The sequence below is a fragment of the Lissotriton vulgaris genome, chromosome 1_2 (genome assembly GCF_964263255.1).
Source record: "Lissotriton vulgaris chromosome 1_2, aLisVul1.2, whole genome shotgun sequence".
Taxonomy (NCBI): Eukaryota; Metazoa; Chordata; class Amphibia; order Caudata; family Salamandridae; genus Lissotriton; species Lissotriton vulgaris.
This window is the reverse complement of record NC_141686.1, coordinates 40763019-40785962: the sequence shown is the minus strand read 5'-3', so window position 1 is coordinate 40785962 and position 22944 is coordinate 40763019. Positions and strand designations below refer to the sequence as shown.

The 22944-nt window shown below is 46.8% G+C and overlaps 1 protein-coding gene across 1 annotated transcript in view; it reads left to right on the top strand.

The window, feature by feature from the left end:
* The window catches only part of ETFBKMT (electron transfer flavoprotein subunit beta lysine methyltransferase), a 184947-nt gene that overhangs the window by 46264 nt on the left and 115739 nt on the right, over positions 1-22944 (top strand). Inside the window, exon 2 of the mRNA XM_086952785.1 lies at positions 22407-22537. Within this exon, the coding sequence (XP_086808911.1) occupies positions 22407-22537 (131 nt within the window). The remainder of the gene's footprint in view (positions 1-22406; positions 22538-22944) is intronic.

Sequence of the window (22944 nt, the reverse complement as noted above, 5' to 3'; positions counted from 1 at the left end):
AGTTATATCTACATTATCCTCTAAAGGTCTTACTCTTCGTCTTGATAAATGTAAAATTAGAGAAAAAGAAGTTGAATACCTGGGACATTCCATAAGCGGTGCTGGAATTAGACCTAAGCAAAAACACATTGAGAGCATCATTAAAGCCCCGGTTCCAGTTTCTAAAGAACAATTGGTAGCCTTCTTAGGATTAATGGAATTCTATGCCAAATTTATTCCAAATTTCTCTTCTAAAGTTGATTCCTTTAGACCACTTCTAAAGAAAAATGCAAGGTTCTTATGGTCTGATGTAATGACGGAGGCATTTCAGAACCTTAAGGCTTTTGTTGTGAATGCACCCTGTTTAAGACCTTTTGTTATTGGAAAAAAATGTACCATCATGGTTGATGCAAGTAGCACAGGGTTGGGAGCTGTGCTCATGCAGAATGATTGCGGAAAAGAATGGATAATTGCCTATGCTTCAAGGGCGTTGAGGGATGCTGAAAAACACTATTCAGTTATTGAAAGAGAGTTATTGGCGTCAGTTTGGGCAGCTGAACACTTTAAAACATTCTTGTGGGGAACAAAATTCACTATTAAGACTGACCATAAGCCTCTTATTTACATGATGGCACCAGGTGGAGGTCGAACTTTATCGGCTCGCCTTGCCAGACTGGCATCCAGACTACAATCCTTTCATTTTGAGATGGTATATGTAAAAGGGAAAACTAACATTCATGCTGATTGCATGTCCAGGTTGCACACTTCTTGTGATGTTCCTTGTGATGATGATGAGTGTGAAGTAGCTTTCACTTCGCAAGACATTATGTTAGTGTATGGGGAGAAGTTTGATTTGAGTAAGGAGTCTTGGGTAAGAGAAATGGAGAAGAGTATTGAATTAACTCAGGTTAAAAACTACATTTTACAAGGATGGCCAGAACAAAGGAAGTTTTCAGGCGAGATGATGAGTTATGCAAAAGTTCAGGATGAGTTAGCAATCGAAAATGGGGTTCTCATGAGAGGTGATAAATGTATTCCTCCTTTTTCCTTGAGAGATACTATCATTGGCATTGCCCATGAGGGGCATTTAGGAATCTCGTTTACCAGGAGACGCATAAAAGATTTCTTTTGGTGGCCAGGAGTGGACAGTTGTGTGGAACACTATGTCCAAAAATGTTCAGAATGCGCCAACAGTGATAAGTCTGCTGTCCCTTTACGTCCTGAACCCTGTCCTGTTGAGTTTCCTTTCGGTCCTTGGCGGAAGTTAGGTCTTGACTTCATTGGTCCATTTTCCGTTTTACCTGAACATGAGAAATTTGGCATGGTTTTGATAGATTATTTCTCAAAATGGCCAGAGGTAAAAATGGTTAGGGAGATAACAACTAGAAATGTAGTTGAGTTTTTGGATGGGGTTTTTTGTCGAGAAGGAATTCCAGAAGAATTAGTGACTGACAATGGACCACAATTTACCAGCAAGGATTTTCAATGTTTTATCACCAAATGTGGGATTACGCACAACAAAATTGCTGTGTTCCATCCTGAAGCCAATGGCCAGGTTGAAAGATTCAATAGAGTTGTGAAGGAGGCTATCCAACTTTCTGTTAAAGGTCATTTGAATTGGCGTAACGCTCTTCAGTCTATGTTATTGTCCTATAGAACATCTCCTAACTCTGTCACTATGGTTAGTCCGTTTGAACTTTTAAGGGGTCGGAAACCCAGTACTCGTTTAACTCCATGGTGGCTAAAAAGAAGTTTGAGTGACCATTGTGGTTTTTCTAAAGTAGATTATGATTTGGTTCGAGATAGGGTCAGCGCATATAAGGATAAGATGAAGGAAAGGATGGAGGCAAAGCAGGGATCAGTGAGTAAACATGTCATTAATGTTGGTGATTTTGTTCGTATTAAAAGAAAGGAAGGTGTTTTGAAAGGTGGTCAAATTTGGTCACGTCCCAAGGAAGTTATTGAGGTTTTCAAGCATGCTGTCAGAATTGAGGATGGGAGTGTTTGGAATTTGAACAGAGTTTCCATATTTAAAGGCAAAGATACGTTTGCGTCAGAGGATGGCAGTAGTGCTTTACTTAAAGGCAAGGATGTTGTTGTGTCAAGCGATGATAGCAACGTTTTTCTTGACTTTGAATCTGACAGTGGGGTCCCTGGAAATGTAGAAATCACTTCTGGGAATCTTTTGAGTGAGAATGCCAATACTAGGGTTGTAAGGACCACTCCATCTGTGGTACCCTCAAAAAATTGCCATAGGTCTCACCGTCTTCCTGTAAGATACAAGGATTTTGTCATGAATTAAGATAAAATTGTATGGGATTATTCTTTATAGTTTTGTTATTATGTTGTTTGTTTTTTTCATTGTTTTTTTTCATTTACAGGAAGGGAGGTGTGTTGTATACTGTATATATTATCTCTGACACGAGATGGCACGTGGCTTTACTCGTGACATCTCGTGTCAATCGCTTTCTGTTATGCACATGCACAAGCCACTGCATCTTTCGAATATGTATGTTTGACATGAGTTTAGAATGATGTGGCATTAACTGTTAGACTGGACTTACTCCAGACGTGTTTCCATTAAACTCTCTTCTCATCAAGCTTCCTGTGTCCTCCAGTCTTTCCTACAGTACACTTGTGATATTCTTCTTTGTGTACATCATTTAGAGGTCCTAGTGTGTTGCCCTTCTCCAGAGTGCTCGATTAGTAGGTGCAGTATCTTGTTTCTCCCCTTCAGCAAACGCTAAGTACCCTTTAGGTAGCATCTGTCAGTTTTTGTTTTGGGTGATATCTGTCCTGCTTTTCCTTATGATTACTCATTCTGCCGGTCCAAGTTGGATCTCTGGAGGATAGTGGATCATCATGTTTATTTTGGTAAATAGCTTAGCTTTTTATTTTAGCGTGTTATATTAGTTTGTTGTTTATTCCCAAGCCTCTTTCCCTTGTGTTCATCCAACACCATGGTGTGTTTCTTCTACAGGTGGTGGTGTGGTGGATTCAGGGAAGAAACAGTGCATGCTTCACCCGTTGGTCTTGGACCTCGTGGATGATGACATAGAACTTCAAATCTCTGACACAATCGGGGCCGGACTGAGAACCAAAACCGGCCCTGGGAAAGTGCTCGGCCAGCCCCCTGGGGGTGCAACCGAGCTCTTTGCCGGGGCCGGTTTTCGGCCGATTTTGTTACAGGGCCGATTTTGCAGCTATGCTGCAAAAACGGCCCTGTAGCAAAAACGCCCCCCAGGGGCCCAGAACCGGCCCCCACCCTTGCGGCGCACCGGGGGATTGACCGGTGCCCGCAACGACCAGTCCGGGCCTGGACACAATGGGGTGTTTGTAGTATTTGTATCTAGGGCTTTTGGTTTTATGGTATTTGTCTTTTTGACATTTCTTTCTGTATTTATCCATATTTATGTTTTGCTATTTATGTATTTATCCATATTTATTTTGGTATTTGTGAAAACATGAAGCTATAGGTAGTATATTTCCACATTTATTTAACCGATAAATGTGCACTTGTGCTTGAATGCCAGACAGATTTTAGTGATATGAACACCCACAGATAATACATCAAGGCACTTATATAAAAAAAATGCTAATTTCAGTATCCACTTTGTGCATATCTACTGGTGTTTAAGCCTTTTTACCGAAATGTATTTCTTTTTTAAACCTCTTACCTGTCAATCTGCACAGCTATTGGCCTGGTAGTCACAAGTGACAGCATGTAGAATCACTTAAATAAAAACAATTTCTGTTTTTATCCACATTTAAGAATAAATACAGACAGGAACATAAATGGTTTTCGGTCTGCATTTTCTGAAAAAATCAGTAAAAACCGAAAACAGGGAGCCTTATTCATAACTGATGTTATGAGAACAGCATAATCTTCCTTACTGGCTTCCATGCCATAAGGAAAACAGTGGAAGCTTTTCCTTAGGCACATAATTCAACTAACCTTTCCATGAACCTGTCCGTTGTTCTCACAGCACAACAGGAGTCATCCCATTAATTCAAGTACCTTTATTCATCTTCTGGTTACAGCATGTTATAACACGTCCTGTCCCCTGCCCAGTTCCTGGCTCTCTGCCGTCCCCCACTCCTTGACCGGAAGTGGTGTCCAGCTCTTTGCCCCCTCCCACCAGTCGGGTCCAGGGTCCTAGTGCCCTGTCCCCAGGTCACAACATCTCCCCCTTTGTTGCAGAAAAGACAGAGAGATTGTTGAGAGAGAGAACAAACATTGGTCCCCCTCACATTTCTTCAATCAGTCTCTTTGGTCTTTTGCACTCTCTTCTCTGCCGTGTGTCTCCGTTGTCCATCTGTGTGTCCTCGTCCTGTCTCATGCCTGTGTCTCCTGTTGCAATCGCTCCTCCGTCTTCATCAACTATCTTGAGTTCCTTGAAGTGTGAGCTGTTTGCACGTGACGTGGTAACGTCCCGCTGATACTGTTATCATGGGCTCTTTCACCTCGGTCACCGTCAACGGCTCCTTTGAGAACGGGCTGTTCGATTTCCTCAGCTGCCGCACCACCACTGTGTCCCCTTGCTTTAGTTGCGCCGGAGTGGTGTGTCTCCTTGCATCTGCACAGGTCTTCAATTTCTCCTTTGCCTCTTGATCTTTGGTGGCAATGCTGCTTTGCCCTGGCTTTGCTGCTGCTTCCAGCTGCGGTAGCCTGGTCCTGCTTGATCTGCCCAGCACTAGCTCGGCGGGACACCGCCCTGTGGAGCTGTGGGGGGTGTTTCGATAGTCCCTCATTACTTGGCACAGAGCCTGCCCTATTGAGATCTGCACCAGTTTTGCTGTTTGGACAGCCTTCTTAATGTTCCACATGAATGTTCCACCATGCCATTTGCTTGTGGCCATAGGGGCGTTATTTTCCTGTGATGGATCCCTAGATAGTCCATACATTTTCTGAATTCTTCCCCTGAGAAGGGTGGACCATTGTCCGTGTTTACTGTTTGCGGGGAGCCCCACACCGCAAAGACGCCGTCCATAGTTGGCAGGTTGCGCTTGCTGATGTTGATGAAACGTGTCGCACAATGGGAAATCTGGAGAATTCATCAATTATCACGAGCAGGTAGTTGCCCGTTTCCAGGGGCCCGTAGAAGTCTGCTGCCAGTCCTGTCCACACTGCTCGCAGGAGCTCTGACATTTTTAGTGGTTCCGGTTTTGCTGGTTGCGCCGTCACTTGGCAGACGTGGCAGTTTGTGACTGTGGCCTCTACCATGTTGTCTAACCCAGTGAATCACACTTTTTCCCGTAGCAGTTTCTTCGTCGCTACCATGCCTCTGTGTGATTCGTGAGCCAAGTTCACAGTCTGTCTCCACAGCGCTCTTGGCATCACTATTCTTGTTCCTCTCATTAGTATTTCATTTTTGGTCTCTGATAGCTCTTCATGAATCTTTTTAAATGCCAGCATTTCCTCTTTGATCACTCCGTTTTTCCATGATGCTGTTGTTGTTGACATGCCTCCATCTCTGTTGTCTTGTTACCATTTTGACGGCCTGCATTGTGGCGTCCCTCTCTGTTTCCAGCTCCAACTCCGCCAGTGTTATATATGCCGGAGTACTTTGTTTTAGTACAAAGTTCAGGTACTCCCCCGCTATTGATGTTACCTCAGGTGCCAGTGGCAACGGGTGCCGCAACATATCTGCCGGGTTGTGCTCTTTCCCTGGCTTGTGCACAATCTTTAAGTTGTAGTCCATTAGCCGTATGCCTCATCTCTCTATTATAGGTGGTATTTTTGCATTGGGATTTCCATAGATCGTTACTAGTGCTTGATGATCCGTTATGATGGTGAATGGTTTCCCATATATGAACATGTGATAGTGCTCACACGCCCATACTACTGCGAGGCTTTCCTTTTCCGGCTGCGAGTATGCCCTCTCAACGTCAGACAGGCTTTTGCTTGCGTATGCCACTATGTGTCTTGGCGACTCTTTGCCTGGCCTATGCTGTGCCAAGATCGCTCCTAGCCCCACCAGGCTGGCATCCGCCGTCAGTTCTGTGCATAGCAGAGGATCAAAGTACGCAAGGTGGTCTACCGCCATCTCTACATATCTGATGTCCTTGAATGCTTGGTTGCAGTCTTCTGTCCACATTAATGTCTGGCCCTGTTTCGTCACTTCTCTCAGCGGGGTGCTTACCATGGCAAAGTCTTCTATGTATCTCGTGCAGTAGCTGGCAAGCCCAAGAACGACCTCACTTCTGCAACGTGGTTCGGGGGTTTCGCTTTTTCTAGCATTTCCACTTTGCTCCGATCTGGTCGCATCCTTTTTTTTGAAAAGATGTGCCCGAAGAACACCAGTTCGTCTCTCCCTATTTCGCACTTGTCTTCATTCAGCGTGAGTCCTGCTTGTTCCAGCTGGGAGCATACGTCTCGCAATGCTTTGTCATACTCGTCATCTGATCGACCAAATACCAGAATGTCATCACTGTAGTTGAGGCTGTTCTTTACCGGCCTTATCACTTGCCGTATTGTCTCTTGAAATATTTCCGCTGCCGATTAGATGGCAAAACTAAGTCGTTTGTAGCGAAAGAGACCCATGTGCGTGGAAAATGTTGTGATATATCTCGACTGAGGGTCAAGCTCTAGCTGATGATATCCTTTGCACAGGTCCAGTTTTGAGAATCGGCATGTGTCAGTTAGGCAGCTGATCATGTCGTTGAGGTGTGGTCCAGGGTGTCTTTCATGTTCAATTGCTGTGTTTGGTATCCTCATATCGACACAGATGCGAATTTTCGTTGTGTTCTTCTTTGGTACTGCCACTATTGGCGACACCCATGGTGTCGGTCCCACTGCCGGCTCTATGATGTCCTGGCTTAGCAACACTTGTATTTCCTCCTCCACTTGCGGCTGCACGTGTATCGGCACTCGCCTGTGATGTTGAGACACTGGTCTTACTGCTTCATTGATGTGCAGTGTTATTTTCCGTCCGTTTAGCTTCCCTAATCCATGTAGAATTTCTGGATATTCTCGCAGGATCTTCTTCTTCTCTGACATGTGGTATGTCATTGCTAGGAGGCGCATTATCTGCTCTGTGACTTTACTCAGTAGGCATGGTGCTGGAATGTCACCCTTTAGTACATGTATCTCTTCCTTGCTTGTTTGGTCTTTGTACTTCAGTGTCTCAGTGAATTTTCCCATGTTGGTTACTGGTTTTCTTGATCACCACGTAAATACATCAACTCTGGATGGCGCTAGTGCTGGCTTTATCTTCATTTTTTCATATTCGGAAACACACATGATGTTGCATGTAGCGCCGCTGTCTAGCACAAAACGTGTTTTTTGTTGCCCCACATCTATGGTCACGGCCTCAGTCTTTTTTACTTGATGCTTCTCCATTAGGTGGATGCTCCCTCGCCCTTTGTCTTCTTCCACAGCATCGGACATCATGTATAGTCGTTCTATGTTCTCTTGCACCGCTTCTCCGTCAGATTCAGCCGATGAGCTGCGGTTTGTCGTTACCATGTACCTGGCATATCTGTTTGTCATCATTTGCGGTCTTCCAGGTCTTCCTCTCTTGCTTCTGAATTGGGTGCCTAGACATGCGCTTGCAAAGTGGTCGCTCCTGTTGCATTTCCTGCATGACTAACCCATTGCCGGGCACGCCCCAGTGTGTGGAAATTCCAGTCCGCATCTGTAACATGTTTTTTCTTGTTGTCTCCTTGTCGGTTGCTCATTGTTGTCCTTCTACCAGGTGTTCGTGTGGTTGCTTCTGATCATGCGGTTTGCTTGTTCCAATCGCCTCTCCTTGCCCAGCTCCATCTGCTTAGATTGCGCCGTTGCTCTCGCTTCTGCCCTTGCCATCATTAGAATTTTCTCCAGGGAGGTCGGTTCTTTCAGAATTCATGTGCGAAATTCCATTGACCGACATCCCTCAATGATGCGCAGGCGAATCGTTTGTTTTTCTCACGCTGGTCCTGTTGCAGCCGGGGTGGGCTCCAGCGCCGTGACTCTGTTATGTCGCTTGGACCAGGGTGGGCTCCTGGCTCCGTAGCTCTTCACTTTTTTGGGGCACTGGACACACGTGTAGTTTGTCACCTCATCGCCAGTTGTTGTATCGTTGTTCTCACATCATAACAGGAGTCATCCCATTTATTCATGTACCTTTATTCATCTTCTGGTTACAGGATGTTATACCACGTCTTGTCCCCTGCCTAGTTCCTGGCTCTCTGACGTCCCCCACTCCTTGACCGGAAGTGGTGTCCGGTTCATTGCCCCCTCCCACCAGCCGGGTCCAGGGTCCTAGTGCCCTGTGCCCAGGTCACGACATCACCCAGCTGCATTCAGCTAAGTTAGATAAACAGGTTTATCCCAAGAATAAGTTCATGTAAAGGATACAAAAGAGAAAAACAGCAATATTAAAAAAGAGGAGCTCTCTCGGCATTATACAAGTCTCATCTTTTCGCCAGATGTAAACTGATCAAATTGGTCCAGCCCTTCTTTCCACGTCAGTCCCAGACTGCTGAAAATGCCATGATAAATGATACTGTGGCGCAAAGATACGTGGTTGAGCCCTTCTTTGTCTTGCTGTTGGCCTATTTCTTTTTAATGTTATTTATGTTGTGCCCATACTGCTTACTTGTACTCTTTGACTCTCTGACAGCATTCTACTTTGGGTCCCTGTAGGTGCACTGCCATTTACACCAATTGTTATTTACTACTTACTGTATTTTCTTTGGTTAGGTTTCTTACATTTTGCAGGGTCAGTTACATGGCCTCTGTTTTTTATTTACTTCTTTCCATGTGTCCAGTACTATTTGACCATTGACTCTCATACACAAGACTTACTACAAAATGCCAAAGTACCGGGCTGAATTTTACCTCATCCATGCTCATGACGAGCCCAGCTCATCATGAGTCACAGTAGAGCTGTGCTCATGACGAGCTGGGCTCGTCTTAACTGCCGCGGTCCACCCACCCATGATTGATTCCCCGCTTGTGTGGGAGAATTAATCAGTGGGCGCAGTCGTGACGAGCCCAGGTCATCATGAGCACAGCTCTACGGTGACTCATGACGAGCTGGGCTCGTCACGAGCACCGCGGCGCCAAAGCCCCCCGCCCCCAGCACCGTGGGGGAATTACCCCCGCAGCAAAGGGGTTAACACTATTAGGACTGCCTGGATGTAAGATGCCCGCCCTGTCTTTTTGTAGTATCACTCTATCTTGCAATACCTATAATGGAGCATGATGTGCTATGATTTCAACTGAGCACTAAAAGGTCTGATTTAAGTATCATCACTCCTCCCTCACTTTAATTGTGTCTTGCGAGACTTTGCTGTACATGTGTTTCAGCTTCATTGATGACTGTGTGGTGGTTTATGGCATATCACTATGTTATATTACAAACAAAATTGGAGAGCAAAGGGATTTTATCCACCTTGGTGGACGGAAGGGTACTCCCGATCCACCAAGGTAACTGTATAACAAAATAAGGAGTACCACCAAACATAAGGTTAGAAACCGATATCGGTGGGATGAGACTCTAATGGAGAAAAAGAAGAAGTCCTTCTTTGTTTTTAAGGAAACCCTCACTCACCGACCTGGTCGGTGACATGCTTCATCATCGGGGCCACCTTGACAGCCGAGTGCCGTCAAGGTGTGCTGCAACACCTGGGATACAGTGGAGCGGGTAAGTGAGTGATGAATGTAAAGAAAAAAAGTCAGTGAGTTAAAAATTGTCCTGGTATGACTTATCCAAACATTATTTATTCTAAGACTACTGGACAATGCTAAAAACAGTGTATGTCGATACAGTGAAGGCTTAATTAGGACCAAATGTATCTGTGATATGTGTTAGGTCTACATGTTTCAAACCAACAAGGGGATTTACCGTTTTTTCTTCAGGACCAAAAAATATAAAGGAATTGGGTGGTCAGGGTACACTAACACCCTGCCATACCTGCAACCCTTTTGACCCAAATAACTAGTTGCTATGAGGGTGAAAAAATGTAACCCAGAGGTGGTTACATTAAAATGCAAAAAACCTGTGAAGAAAGAGAGGATCATAAGTCATCAAAACTAGTTACGTGCCTGCAACGTAGTGAAGTGACGCAGTCCGCTCTATCTGTGAATCATCCCACATTCATTTAATGCGAATTATCCATAGTGCGGTGAATCAACATTGCTTCTCAGTGGAAGTTTGGATGCTAACAAAGCACGCCTATCAAAGTAAGTGTGAGGGTGAACACGCATATACATTTTATAGCCCGTTTGTTACAAGCTTGATAGTGCGTGCCTAAGTTATGTCCATATATTAATAGTGCCAGGGATTACTGACGTGATAATAGTTCAACTTGATCCAAAGTTACATACAAGACAAAACAGACGACACACTGTACACATAATGCCAAAGTTTAAAAACGCTCACTCCTCGTTAAGGGATTATTGGCTGCACGGGGATTAAGGGGAGAGTTCACAATGCTCGAGACACTTCCTGAGTCTAATGAGCAATTGAGAATTTCACCTGTCAAAGGGAGAATAGCCTCAATGCCTTCAGATAAAACATGAGGGGTTGTTGGATCTAAAGGAGATCCTGATTTGGTTGTATTCATAAGGGCCCGTACTATGTCTTCATTCCTAGGTGTGAGCTAAGTTAAAACGGGAAGGTTAGGAGTCACCAGAAAGTCTGTTGCTTGACTTGGGTCTGTCCCTGTACCCCCTTGGAATGAGTAATAGATATCTGAAACCTTTTTTTGGAAAAAGAATGCTAACTCATTGCATCTTTTCTTGGAGGATTGTGAAGGGATATTACCCCGGTTTGGGGTTGTCAATGCTTTGACAACTCTTAAAAAGTCCTTTAGGGGAATTTGATGCCCGGTTTATCTTTTCCTCAAAATATTGGGCTGAGCGTTTTTCATTTAATTGTGGTGCAACCTGATGGTCGATTTTATATTTTCCTTTTAAAGATGGATCATAATCCTCCCCGAGTTTCTTTGTAGCTTCTTGCAGTCCTTCCTTGGGGAAGCTAGATGGGTGTTGAACCAGGGGGCTCTGTTTGTATTAATTTCAGACTGTTGCAGTTCTTGGGATACATTCAGTTAGTGACTGAGTGATCCAGTTTGCCTACTGAGTGTAGTCCTCATCCAGATTACATATTAAATTTGGAGAGGAGGTTTCCAGCATTTTCATCCATACTCCGGGGACAAGTTTAGACCAATTCTACACTTGATTAGAGGGAATTATTTGGATGTCTTTGGGTGGATATATTAGTCGACGTAAAAGGAATAAAATGGTGATCTGACCACGGCACGACAGTCTGGGGCGGAGACTTGAATCTTACGGTCATTAGAGAATATGGGATCAAGTATGTGCCCTTTCACGTGGGTAGGGGCGGATACATATTGTGTTAGTTGTACCACCTCTAATTCCTGCGACAACCTATTAATATACGAAATACCGAATTTGTCAAGATGTATATTAAGGTCGCCCAAGATGGTGATGTGCTTTTTTTCCCACTGCTAGACTAGCTAGAGTGTCTGTCAAGTTGTCTATGAAATTTGCACTAGGACCCGGAGGTCTGTAAATTAAGGCTCATGAGAAAGTGTATATAGGGGAGAATGAGATGGCAAATTGTAGGCTTTTACAGTCTTATATTAGGAGGAGAGTAATGATGCATTTGAATTCCTTCTTTAATATAATTGCTAAGCCACCCCCTACCTTTCCTATACGGTCGTGCCTATGTATTTGGAACCCAGAAGGAAGGGCCATTAATATATCCAGGGTGCAGCTGTCATTAGGCCAACTTTTCGTGATAAACAGAACATCCAGGTCTCCCTCTTTCAACAAGATCCTCGTTTCTCTACTTCTGGGGGACCTTTCCTCCTATCACACTTTCCCAGTACTGTTCTACCACTGTCTAAACCTTTTCCTTGCCCAGCTTCTTGAACCCCGGTCCCACCCCTAACAGAAAGTTGCGTCTAGTTTCCAGAGGAAGCTCTTGAGTTCTGCTGCCTCTTGTGCTCTTGTCTTCCAGGAGGGACATCTTGGTAGAAAATTTCTCTTTTCTGTCGGCTCAGCTAGAGGGCACTCTTCAATGTGGTAGATCTGGGATTTTACTGCCCTGTATTTGTTTCATGTTTGGGGTGTCCAACAGGGCTTTTGATTGTGTCAAATATTTCCTATATGGTCTCTGCGTATGTATTCTTCTATGCAAACCAGCTTCCTTTGCAAACGACTCACCATCTGTGTTCCACATGTATATCTGTTCTTTTATTATGCTTTTTAGGTCTCGCCCACTAGTCAGCACATGTATCCTAATTTTACAGTGGGCTTACAGTCTGCCTATTTTTTTACTGCTGGTTGGCTCCATTGTCACTAACATGTGCTTGCTTCTTATTCGTTAGCTTGCATGGCTTTTTTGCCTCTTCTTGTATCTCTTTTTCGCCTGGTCTCAATTCTTGTGTTCTTTTACTGTTCATTTTTCAGGAGCTATTTTTTTCGTATTGTTTAATCACTCCACAAGGGCCCAAGTGTTTTCCATCTGTCTCACTAGTGTGCTTCTCTTCCATCCTCTGTGCTCTGTGTTCTCTTTCTCTTGCCCATGTAGGTTTAGTGCTTAGAGTGAGTTGAAAAGGTGTGGCATAAGTGATTAAGGGCATGGCTTTAAACATGTGATCCACAATACTGTGCTTTACCCACCAGCATGCTGCCTGACCAGCATTTAGGTGTCTTTTATGCGTTTACTGCTATTGCACCCAGAGAGCTCACACAATAACAAACATGTGTCTGAAACAAGCCAGACCTAGAGGCTTTCTGAATGCTTGTTAACAGTTTCAAATAATGAGTAACAACAATTATTTTGTTGTAAATAATTAGTTGGTAATTACAAATGGCTCATATGAGGCCATCACTAAGTTTGCTTTGGAGAGAGGCCAAGGATTGGATGATAATGTAACCTGAAATCTGTTAGGACCCAATGACTCACATTGCCTTTAGCCTTCACTTCAGAGCTCTCAATTGTGCCTGATCAAGAATAACCTTCCGCAACCAGAACTCCCTGGACATCTTAATGCTACTTAGTACATATGTACCATACAAGCATTGGAAACCCCCAAACTGTATCTTTTCAGAACCAAGACCTCTTGGTTTTGCGAATACTTGGTGAACTAAATTCCAAAATTGCAGTAAGGCAAAGAGAGCTTCCAAATGTTAACTAATTCAAAGCCTACTTGTGTAAAATATGGAGAGCCTGATTAACAAACTGCACTTTGTTTTCCATCTTGTAGTACTACAAAACTTATGACAAAATGTAACTTTTACTTTTACTTATGTGTGCGGATTTCTCTGTCCCAAATGTGGTGTCTCTACACACATAATTCTAGGCTTTAGTAGTAAATATGGGAGGGACACAGAGGCGTAGGCGGGAAACGGGTCAGACTTACTCCTAAAGGGGATGGGCTTAGAGAGACGTAAGCGGGGTTTAGGGAGGAAGATCACCTACCTACACAAGAGTATGCCAACTGCTATAGTCTAGGGGTGGAGACATGCAACCAACACTTTTGAAATAAGTCTGTACTGAATTTGTGAATACCGAAAGTAGTAAACTTACTGCTAAGTGTAAACCTATTTAAAAGTGAATGTTACCTTTGTGAATCGGGCCAGTAATGTATCTATAGTAATATATTACTAAACCGTTGGCAAGGGCAATAGATCCCAAAGATGAGACTTATTGGCTTTATCAGTGTTTGTTTCATATATACATCCATCCACTCTTTATTGTTAACTTCTATTTCTCACGGAACTATTCCTCAGACATTGGGATCACCCAATTGTTTCTGCACCTCATCGGCTTATCAAACCAATGCCATAAGCTGGAGGTTTGACAGCTATTTTCCTTTTACTGAACCAGGGCAAAGCCAAGCTATTCATCATCATGGGTCAGCCTCATTGCAATGTATTTTTTTCTCAGAGTTTCTTTTTTCTTTCCCTCCCTCAGCCAAGCTTTTTAGGTTTCGCTGGGGGGCGGAGCCGTTAGGCTCCTCCTCCAGAGAAATCTATTGAGTACAGTAAGGCACTATGGAACACGCCCCCCGTCCCATTGGCTAGCTCCATAAATGGAGCCTAGCCATTGGACGAGGGGCCTGTCCATCAATGCCGGACCAGACACGGGGGCGTTCCCGAGATTCTTTGGCTTTTGCCGACGTCACGCGACGCCGGGAACGCCCCCGAGTCTGGTCCGGCCCGGCCGTGATTGCTGCTGTCCTGGGCATGTTTTTCCCCGGCACGTTTCCCGCCTCCCTCCCGCCGTTCGTGTTCTCTCCCGCCCCCCTCCCCCCTCACGCCCCCTGTGTCCTCTCCCGCACCCTCCCGCCGTCCGTTCCTCTCCCGCCCCCCCCCCCTGTCCTCGTAGGCCTCCCTCCCGCCGTTCGTGTTCGCGTTCGTGAGTAAACGCACCCACTGTCAATTGGACGTGGAAGGGACCCCGCCGGCCGCTTCTGATAGCCTGCCCTCTCTTGTTTTGCCAATTATTCCTCCATGCCATTGATAAGAATTTTTTTAATGTTTTTCTTCTAAACAAAAAAGTGCCCAGTGCTGGTGCCGCCGGAGAGCGCTTTCTTCTCGCGCTCCAAGCGCAGAGCTTGAAACGCGTCTTTAAAGTCGACGCCCGGGTCTGTGGTGTCGGAGGTGAGCCCGGAACAGCAGGGGTGTTTTTGAACCGGTGCTGTGCGCTCCACCCAGGTGCCCTGTTACCACCGCCAGGCTTTCATCCGGCAACTAATCTAACGTTTATGACTGTGAGTGAAGATGCGGCGGTACAGAAAGGCGCTGCCATGTCGATTTAACATCAACTGCCCCGCTGCCCTTCTGATAACTCGCCTCCCTATTGTAGTATTGATAACTTCATGTCAGTATTTTTTTTTTTTAAATCAAATGTTTATTTTTCGTTCCATTGGAGATATCGTTCTTCTTCCTAAAATTAAAGAGACTTTACATTCCACAGCTGGGTCAGTGGGCTTCAGTGGGTGTGTTGTTGACCTTGTGAATCATGCGGCACCCACATTCCATCACCAGTCATGCCCCCCTGCCCCCCCCCCCCCCTCGATGCTTCAACTCGTCCGTTTGTTTGGATGCTAACACGGCACACAGTCAGTGCTATTGTTAAATGTCAGTGCTTCGTGGGGGGTCTAGCTTAAACTGCATTTCTGGTCGGACCCTTTCTTAGCATTCCTTTCTCTTTTTGACGGGTGATTTTAATGTCAGATTCGTTTTCCTTAAACAATTTGTTTTGACTTTGGCTAGAGTGTGTAACATAGCGCTTTGTTGTGTATGTAGTTGAACTTTGTAACATAGCGCTTTGTTTCTTATTTGGCTAGACTGTGTAACATAACGCTTTGTTTTCTATTTAATTAGATTGTGTAACATAGCGCTTACTTTTGTATTTAGTTAGACCATGTAACATAGCGCTTTGTTTTGTATTTAGTTGGACTTTGTAACATAGCGCTTTGTTTTGTAGTTAGTTAGACTGTGTAACATAGCGCTTGCAAGGCTGTGCCTCTCACGCTGACCCGTGTGAGTACCTACCGACCCAGGGGGGAGCGTCAGCTCTGCTGTTGGTGACGTCTACTTGCCCCTCTCTCTCACAAGGTACACAGAGTCTACTCCCCTCTCTCTGCGTCTCTTCTCTCCCTCTCTAGCTCTTCATCTCTCTTATTCTGCCTGTTTCCTGCTCGCTCGCTCTCGTGCTCCCTCTCTTTCGGTCTCTCTTTCACATTGTCTCGCTCCTGCTCTAGATGTGTGTCTCTCTCTCTCTTACTCTCACCCCTTTCCATTCTGCTTTTTCTCCTTTCTCTTTAGCTCTTGTTCTTTTTTTCGTTCTCACTTTATCTCCCCTCTCACTTCATTGCTATTTCTCCTTCTTTCTTTTTCTTACTCTCTCTCCATCCCTTCCTCTCCCTCCCTAACTTTTTTCTTCCCTCCCTTCGTCTCCCCCTCTCTCTCCCTCCCTCCTTCCTCTCTCCCTCCCAGCCTCCCTCCCTGCCTCTCTTTGTCCCTCCTACTCATCATCCCTCCCTCCTTTCCTCTCTCGCTCCCTTTCTTCCTCCCTCCCTTTCTTCCTCCCTCCCTCTCCCTCCCCTCCCTCCCTCCTTTCCTCCCTCCGTCCCTCTTTTCTTCCATTCCTCTCTCCAGTCCCCCTCTCTCAACACCTCCCTCCCTCTCCACCTCCCACCCCACCTCACTCCCTCTCTCCCTCACTACCTCTCTCCATCCCTCCCTCTCTCCGTCCGTCCCTCTCTCTACCACCCTTCGTCTCTCTACCTTCCTCCGTCCATCCCTCTCTCCCTCCCTGCCTTCCTCTCTCCCTCCCTCTCTGTCCCGCCCCCTCCCTCTCTGTCCCTCCCTCTCTCTCCCTCGCTGCCTCCCTCTCTCCCCCTCGCTGCCTTCCTCTCTCCCCCGTCCCTCTCTCTCTCCCTCCCTCGTCTCTCTCTCCCTCCCTCCCTCTCTCCATCTCTCCCTCTACCTCCCCCCTCCCTCCCTCTCTCCCTCCCTCTCTCCCTGCCTCTCTCCCTCCCTCTCTCCCTGCCTCTCTCCCCCCTGCCTCCCTTCCTCTCTTCCTCCCTCACACTCTCCGTACCCCCCTCTCTGTACCCCCTCTCTCCCTCTCGCTCTCCCTCTCTCCCTCCCTCTCTCTCTCTCCCCCTCTCCCCCTCTCTCCATCTCTCCCTCTCTCCCTCCGCCCCTCCCTCTCTCCCCTGCCCCCCTCCCTTCCTCTCTTCTTCCCTCACACTCTCCGTACCCCCTCTCTCCCTACCTCTCTTCCTCACTCTTTTGCTCTCATTCGCTTTCACCCTCTGTGTCTCGGAGACTCCCTCATGCTATCGGTCCATAAGCCTGAAGACTACTTAAGGAAGCCTGGGACCCACAATTCCCTGGAGCTCGTGGGGGATCAGTACCACTGAACCCCCTGAGATGTGAAACCGAACCCACTGCACCCTCTTATGTGTGAGCTGCTGCTATGTTACGATATTCTAAATACACCTCACTGTCTCCGAATATTACATATAAACACACATTTTGAATTTGGACGAGTGCCCCTGTGCACTGTCAGTGATCTGGCCAAAGAGGGCACGAACTACCTGAAACTGGATCATAAATCCAAGACGTTCCAAACAGGGTCCCCAAAAATACGTTTGGCCCAGAGCCCCCAAAATCCTTAAAATGTCCCTGATGACAGCGCTGTAGTGATGGACTTCCATTCCTGGAACGTGCCAAACCTGGACCATAGGGCATCCCGACTGACCATACATCCTCCTCCCGGTGACGGGATCAAGTTCCTTCATAGCTCATCCTGCAAAGTGGTTCACTTCAAGGCGTTCAGGTGCGTTCATTGTGTCTGGTGGTTTTGAAAAGCGCCAGATTAGGAATATTGGGGTTTTAAGCGTTGTACAATACAGCGCCCCTACACTCAAATCACACAAGGTCAGGTAGGTGAAAGGAGAGATGAGACTTCATGCCCATTCAATCCACAGGGTTTATTCTAATACTGGCAGCGGGAGGAGCTTGTGTACCAATTACATAGATGCCGCCAAAAGGGAACAAGCATTTACAATGCAATGGTCTCGGCATTCTTAAAGTTAGAGCTATTGGCATTGCTCATGACATTATTTTTATTTATGCTTTTGTTTTTAAAACATAAATAAATGGCATTGTCATTTACAATGCCTATAGCAGGGCAGGAGAGCAAGCACAACGAACAAGGGGGCAGGACAGCAAGCACAACCACGAGGGGGCAGGACAGCAAGCACAAGCAACGAGGGGGCAGGAGAGGCTCCTCCTCCAGAGAAATCTATTGAGTACAGTAAGGCACTATGGAACACGCCCCCCGTCCCATTGGCTAGCTCCATAAATGGAGCCTAGCCATTGGACGAGGGGCCTGTCCATCAATGCCGGACCAGACACGGGGGCGTTCCCGAGATTCTTTGGCTTTTGCCGACGTCACGCGATGCCGGGAACGCCCCCGAGTCTGGTCCGGCCCGGCCGTGATTGCTGCTGTCCTGGGCATGTTTTTCCCCGGCACGTTTCCCGCCTCCCTCCCGCCGTTCGTGTTCTCTCCCGCCCCCCTCACGCCCCCTGTGTCCTCTCCCGCCCCCTCCCGCCGTCCGTTCCTCTCCCGCCCCCCCCTGTCCTCGTAGGCCTCCCTCCCGCCGTTCGTGTTCTCTACCGCCCCCCTCCCCCCTCACGCGCCCTGCCCGGGAGTGAGCCGAAGCTCTGCCTGGGCTCCTGAGCCGCTGGTGGAAGCAGCCGCGGAAGAGCTGGCTTCGTATCTGCTGAGGAGTAAATCGGTACGATGAGAACTGGTGTATAGTTATCATTTATAAATCCTATGCTTTAAAGATCACGTTAAGCTGTTCTTTGGGATGTTCTCCCCTGCCAAATACGTTTTTGGAAATGTTTTTTAATCCAATGTATCTGTCCTTACTCGGTGCTCTCATCTGCCCCCTTAAACTGTTCAAAGTGATTGGCAAGGTATGGGGCGGCCCCTCCCTGAGCGCGGCTGTGTTTTATCCTTTGATAAAAGGAGATGTGGTAAGTGTGGCTGTAATCCGGGCTCCAGTTTCAAAGGGGAATCCAGCAGCCAAGCGGCGTCATCGTTCCAAACCCGGGCAGGCGAGGAGGGCGGGAGGGAGGCGCGCGCGCGAGGGACAGAGATGGAGAGAGGGGGAGAGGGCCATAGTATGCGAGGACCGTCGCAGCGAGGAGATAAAGTACAAAATGTAGGGCCAGGGATAAAGGGGTGAAGTTTGAGGGATGAAAAAATACGCATCAGGGGTTGATGGATACGAGGGGTGAGAGAGTGTAGAGTGAAATGAGAAGGGGGGCATGTGGAGGAGTGGGAAGAAAAAGACTGCAGTCGCGGAAGACGGCTAGGGAGGCGGAAATAGTGACAGGGAAACAGCACGTGTGGGGGGACGGACGGGTATTCGATCGTCCTGGTCCCGCATGGTTGTATCCCGCTGTCCGTCCGTCCCCCCCTAACGCTGTCCGTGTCTTTGTTCGCCCTCCCCCCTCCTCCAAGCCCCCACCCGGCCTTGCCATTAATCTTTAGTTTGCTTCGCATTGACCACTCTTTCATTCCTGTAACCAACAGCCTCAGACTAACGTTCATTCGAGGACTGGGACTACGGCTCCCAGAATGCACCGAGCCGCTAATTAAACCCCAGGACTGGCACAGGTGAGTCTGTCTTGTCATGAAACGTCACCGCATCGATATCAAGTGCAGTAAACAAGGCATGCACCTTACGGAATCTCCTCTTTCGCTCGTTTTCTGTCCTCTTCGTTGTTGCCTCGGGTTTCTCTCGAGTGTCCCAGATAAAAGCCTGCAGCACCTCTTTTTATAGCTCTAAACTTGGAATAAACCTAAGTTCGTGCCTTCCGCTGATTGGCGGATGAAAGTGGGGCAGTTATGAGGCCCCTTCATCCGATCAGAGAAGGGGCGGCTCCGAAGAGGCTTTCACTTTCTGCCTGCCCTGCCCTGGGATCCCCTTCATTTCATGGAAAGCCGTGATTTACAGGAAAAAGAAACTTGAGGGATAACAAGCATTGGAAAAGGCAATTGGCCACGCTTTTGCGAAAGATATTGACTTTGCCTGTTTGACAATATCTTTAAGCTAAATTGTAGAGCAGTGGGACTGTGCAGCATGCTAAAAGTAAAGGTAGTAAAAAGGCACAATGATGGGACACATCGTTTGTTTTAAAAGGAGGGTGGCTGTGTCAACAGGGACAATGGGAGGGAAGGAACAACAAGGGGGTGGGAGTTAACAGGCAATGAGGCAGTGAGATAAAAGTGCTATTATGCAGTTGGCGCTGGCCACCTCATAGCGCTAGTTAAACATTTGGGGGGGGGAGCGCGGAAGGAGCAACACAGGAATCTCGTCCTTCGCTCGTTTTGTGTCCTCTTCGTTGCTGCCTTGGGTTTCTCTCGAGTGTCCCAGATTAAAGCCCGCAGCACCTCTTTTTATAGCTCTAAACTTGGAATAAACCTAAGTTCGTGCCTTCCGCTGATTGGCGGATGAAAGCGGGGCAGTTATGAGACCCCTTCATCCGATCAGAGAAGGGGCGGCTCCGAAGAGGCTTTCACTTTCTGCCTGCCCTGCCCTGGGATCCCCTTCATTTCATGGAAAGCCGTGATTTACAGGAAAAAGAAACTTGAGGGATAACAAGCATTGGAAAAGGCAATTGGCCACGCTTTTGCGAAAGATATTGACTTTGCCTGTTTGACAATATCTTTAAGCTAAATTGTAGAGCAGTGGGACTGTGCAGCATGCTAAAAGTAAAGGTAGTAAAAAGGCACAATGATGGGACACATCGTTTGTTTTAAAAGGAGGGTGGCTGTGTCAACAGGGACAATGGGAGGGAAGGAACAACAAGGGGGTGGGAGTTAACAGGCAATGAGGCAGTGAGATAAAAGTGCTATTATGCAGTTGGCGCTGGCCACCTCATAGCGCTAGTTAAACATTTAGGGGGGGGCGCGGAAGGAGCAACACAGATTTTGTGTGGGTGCAATGTGCAGAAGGGGTGGCTGCAACCAGGGCACGAGTCAGGGGTCCACGCGGGTGGACGGATTCCCCCCATTTATTTTCACAGGGTGGCTGCCGTCCACCCTGCCAAGAAGTTGGTCCCCACAGAAAAAGATACTGAATTCGTCCCGGTGTAATTTCCAAACACCGGGACACTCTCAGCAGCGCCTGCACGTTGTTGTCTGCTTCCGATCACAACAAAGTGCAGGAGGGGACAGGGCTCTCTTATTTCTATACTGGCCATAACAAAGGCCGAGTCTTAGGGGTCATAAGCCTCCTTTTGTTGGAGTCTCCTGGCTGTCAGCAGTCAGGAGCCTCACACCTGATGCAAATGGAGCGGAGGGCTCTGTGCGTGTGTGTGGGGGGCTCTTGTGTGTGGGGGGCTCTTGTGTGTGGGGGGCTCTTGTGTGTGGGGGGCTCTTGTGTGTGTGGGGGGCTCTTGCGTGTGTGTGGGGGGCTCTTGCGTGTGGGGGAATCTTGCGTGTGCGTGGGGGGCTCTTGTGTCTGTGGGGGGCTCTTGCGTGTGTGGGGGCTTTTGCGTGTGTGGGGGTCTATTGCATGTGTGGGGGGCTCTTGCGTGTGTGTGGGGGGCTCTTGCGTGTGTGTGTGGGGGGGGGCTCTTGCGTGTGTGTGGGGGGGCTCTTGCGTGTGTGTGTGGGGGGGCTCTTGTGTGGTGTGTGGGGGGGCTCTTGTGTGGTCTGTGTAGGGGGCTCTTGTGTGGTGTGTGTGTGGGCCTCGTGTGTGTGTGGGGGGCTCTTGTGTGTGTGTGGGGCTCTTGTGTGGGTGTGTGTGTGTGCAAATGCAATACGTCTCGCATTTGCGACAGAGTAAGCTATTGGCATTGTAAATGACAATGCCATATATTTATCTGTTTTCAAAACCAACACATAAATAAAAAGTTTGTCATTTACAATGCCAATAGCTCTAACTTTTCCGAAGGCGAAACCGTTGCATTGTAAATGCTTGTTTATTCATAATCTGGGATTCTTTTCTGAGACAAACCATAAAATTATCAGAAGGGAAATATCTGTCCTATAGATTTGTGGCTGCCAGATGAATGGGATAATGCTGTTTAAGGGAGCTGCCAGATGAATGGGATAATGCTGTTTAAGGGAGCATCTTTGCTGGGGAAATGCAGCCAGCAAAGACCTTCTGCTCTGAAGGTGAAATTGAATACAGCTCCATGCACATACTTGGCAGAAATGTCATTGGATGAGTACGCACACTTAAAAAATCTAGAATTTCCAACCAATGCTTTTCCTCCCTCCCACCCTTTAATACTCCTTACACTGTCCATCTGCCCACAGTTTGGCGCATACTTGCCCTTCCTTTATTTCTGTTTAATGTGCTGCCATTGGTCCACCAATATGTTATTATTGGTACCCTGGCAAGTTCCGAGTTGACAATGCATCTGTATTCACACTGTCACTACACAGAGTCCCTCCTCTCATCCATGGCCACGGACATAATGCTCCGATTTCAGACATTCTGTGCCTATTCTTTTGAAGAAAAGTAATCCTAGTTGCACCCTTTTCTGTGTCTTTTCCTGACACGTTAATATTTAGGCTTATCCTGGTTCCTGCACTATTGGCTCTACCTTCCGAGAACCACTTCTGCCCTCACCATGAAATGAAAGAAGTCTACACTCCAAACAAAACCACCTTTTCAAACCGAAATGGTGCAGGTCACCAACATGAGCTACTATGATTAATACCAAAGGGTTGTTAAGTCTGCAGTGTGTGCTGTGTATATGGCCAATCTCACCCAACTGGCTTGAATCAGTAACAAGTGTACACAAAAAAATAAAGTCTCTCTTTTACTGGTAAATAACTTGGTTATCCGCAGTTCGTTTGAGCACATCTTCGCCTGCTGTACACACAAACTTATTTTTGAAAATGTTAATTTCTTAGGTATCTCTTGGATAACCCACATGTTGTTAGAAATGCTTCGATGTTGGATATTGGAAGTGGATGCGGCGCTACAGCGATTGCTGCCTGTATGAGTGGTGCATCGCAGGTCTTGGCAAATGACATAGACCCTGGTGAGTAAAATTTGGATTATTTTCTATGTTCAATGTATTTAAGTAGAACAGCTGAGTTTGTTAAGCACTTTCTTCAAAGGTATGTGGGTAACGGGCAGGTTGTTGGTTTGAGTTATGGTATGGATGATCCAACTTATGATCTGTCGGAGAAAACCCCATACCTCTCCTATCACTCTTCGACTTTGTGTTTAAACCTGTACAGTGCTCCCCTTCCTTTTGACTAAGTTTGCGCTATAGAAATGCCACATACATTACTGCAGATCTGGGTGCAGGGATCACCTAAAATCGTACAGCCCAAAAAGACACCTCAGCAACACATCCACGGACGGATGAATCTAGGACTTTGTTATGACCAATTTCATAAGACAATGTGTCTCCAAGATAAGGCTCCCCACAGCATATCAAAT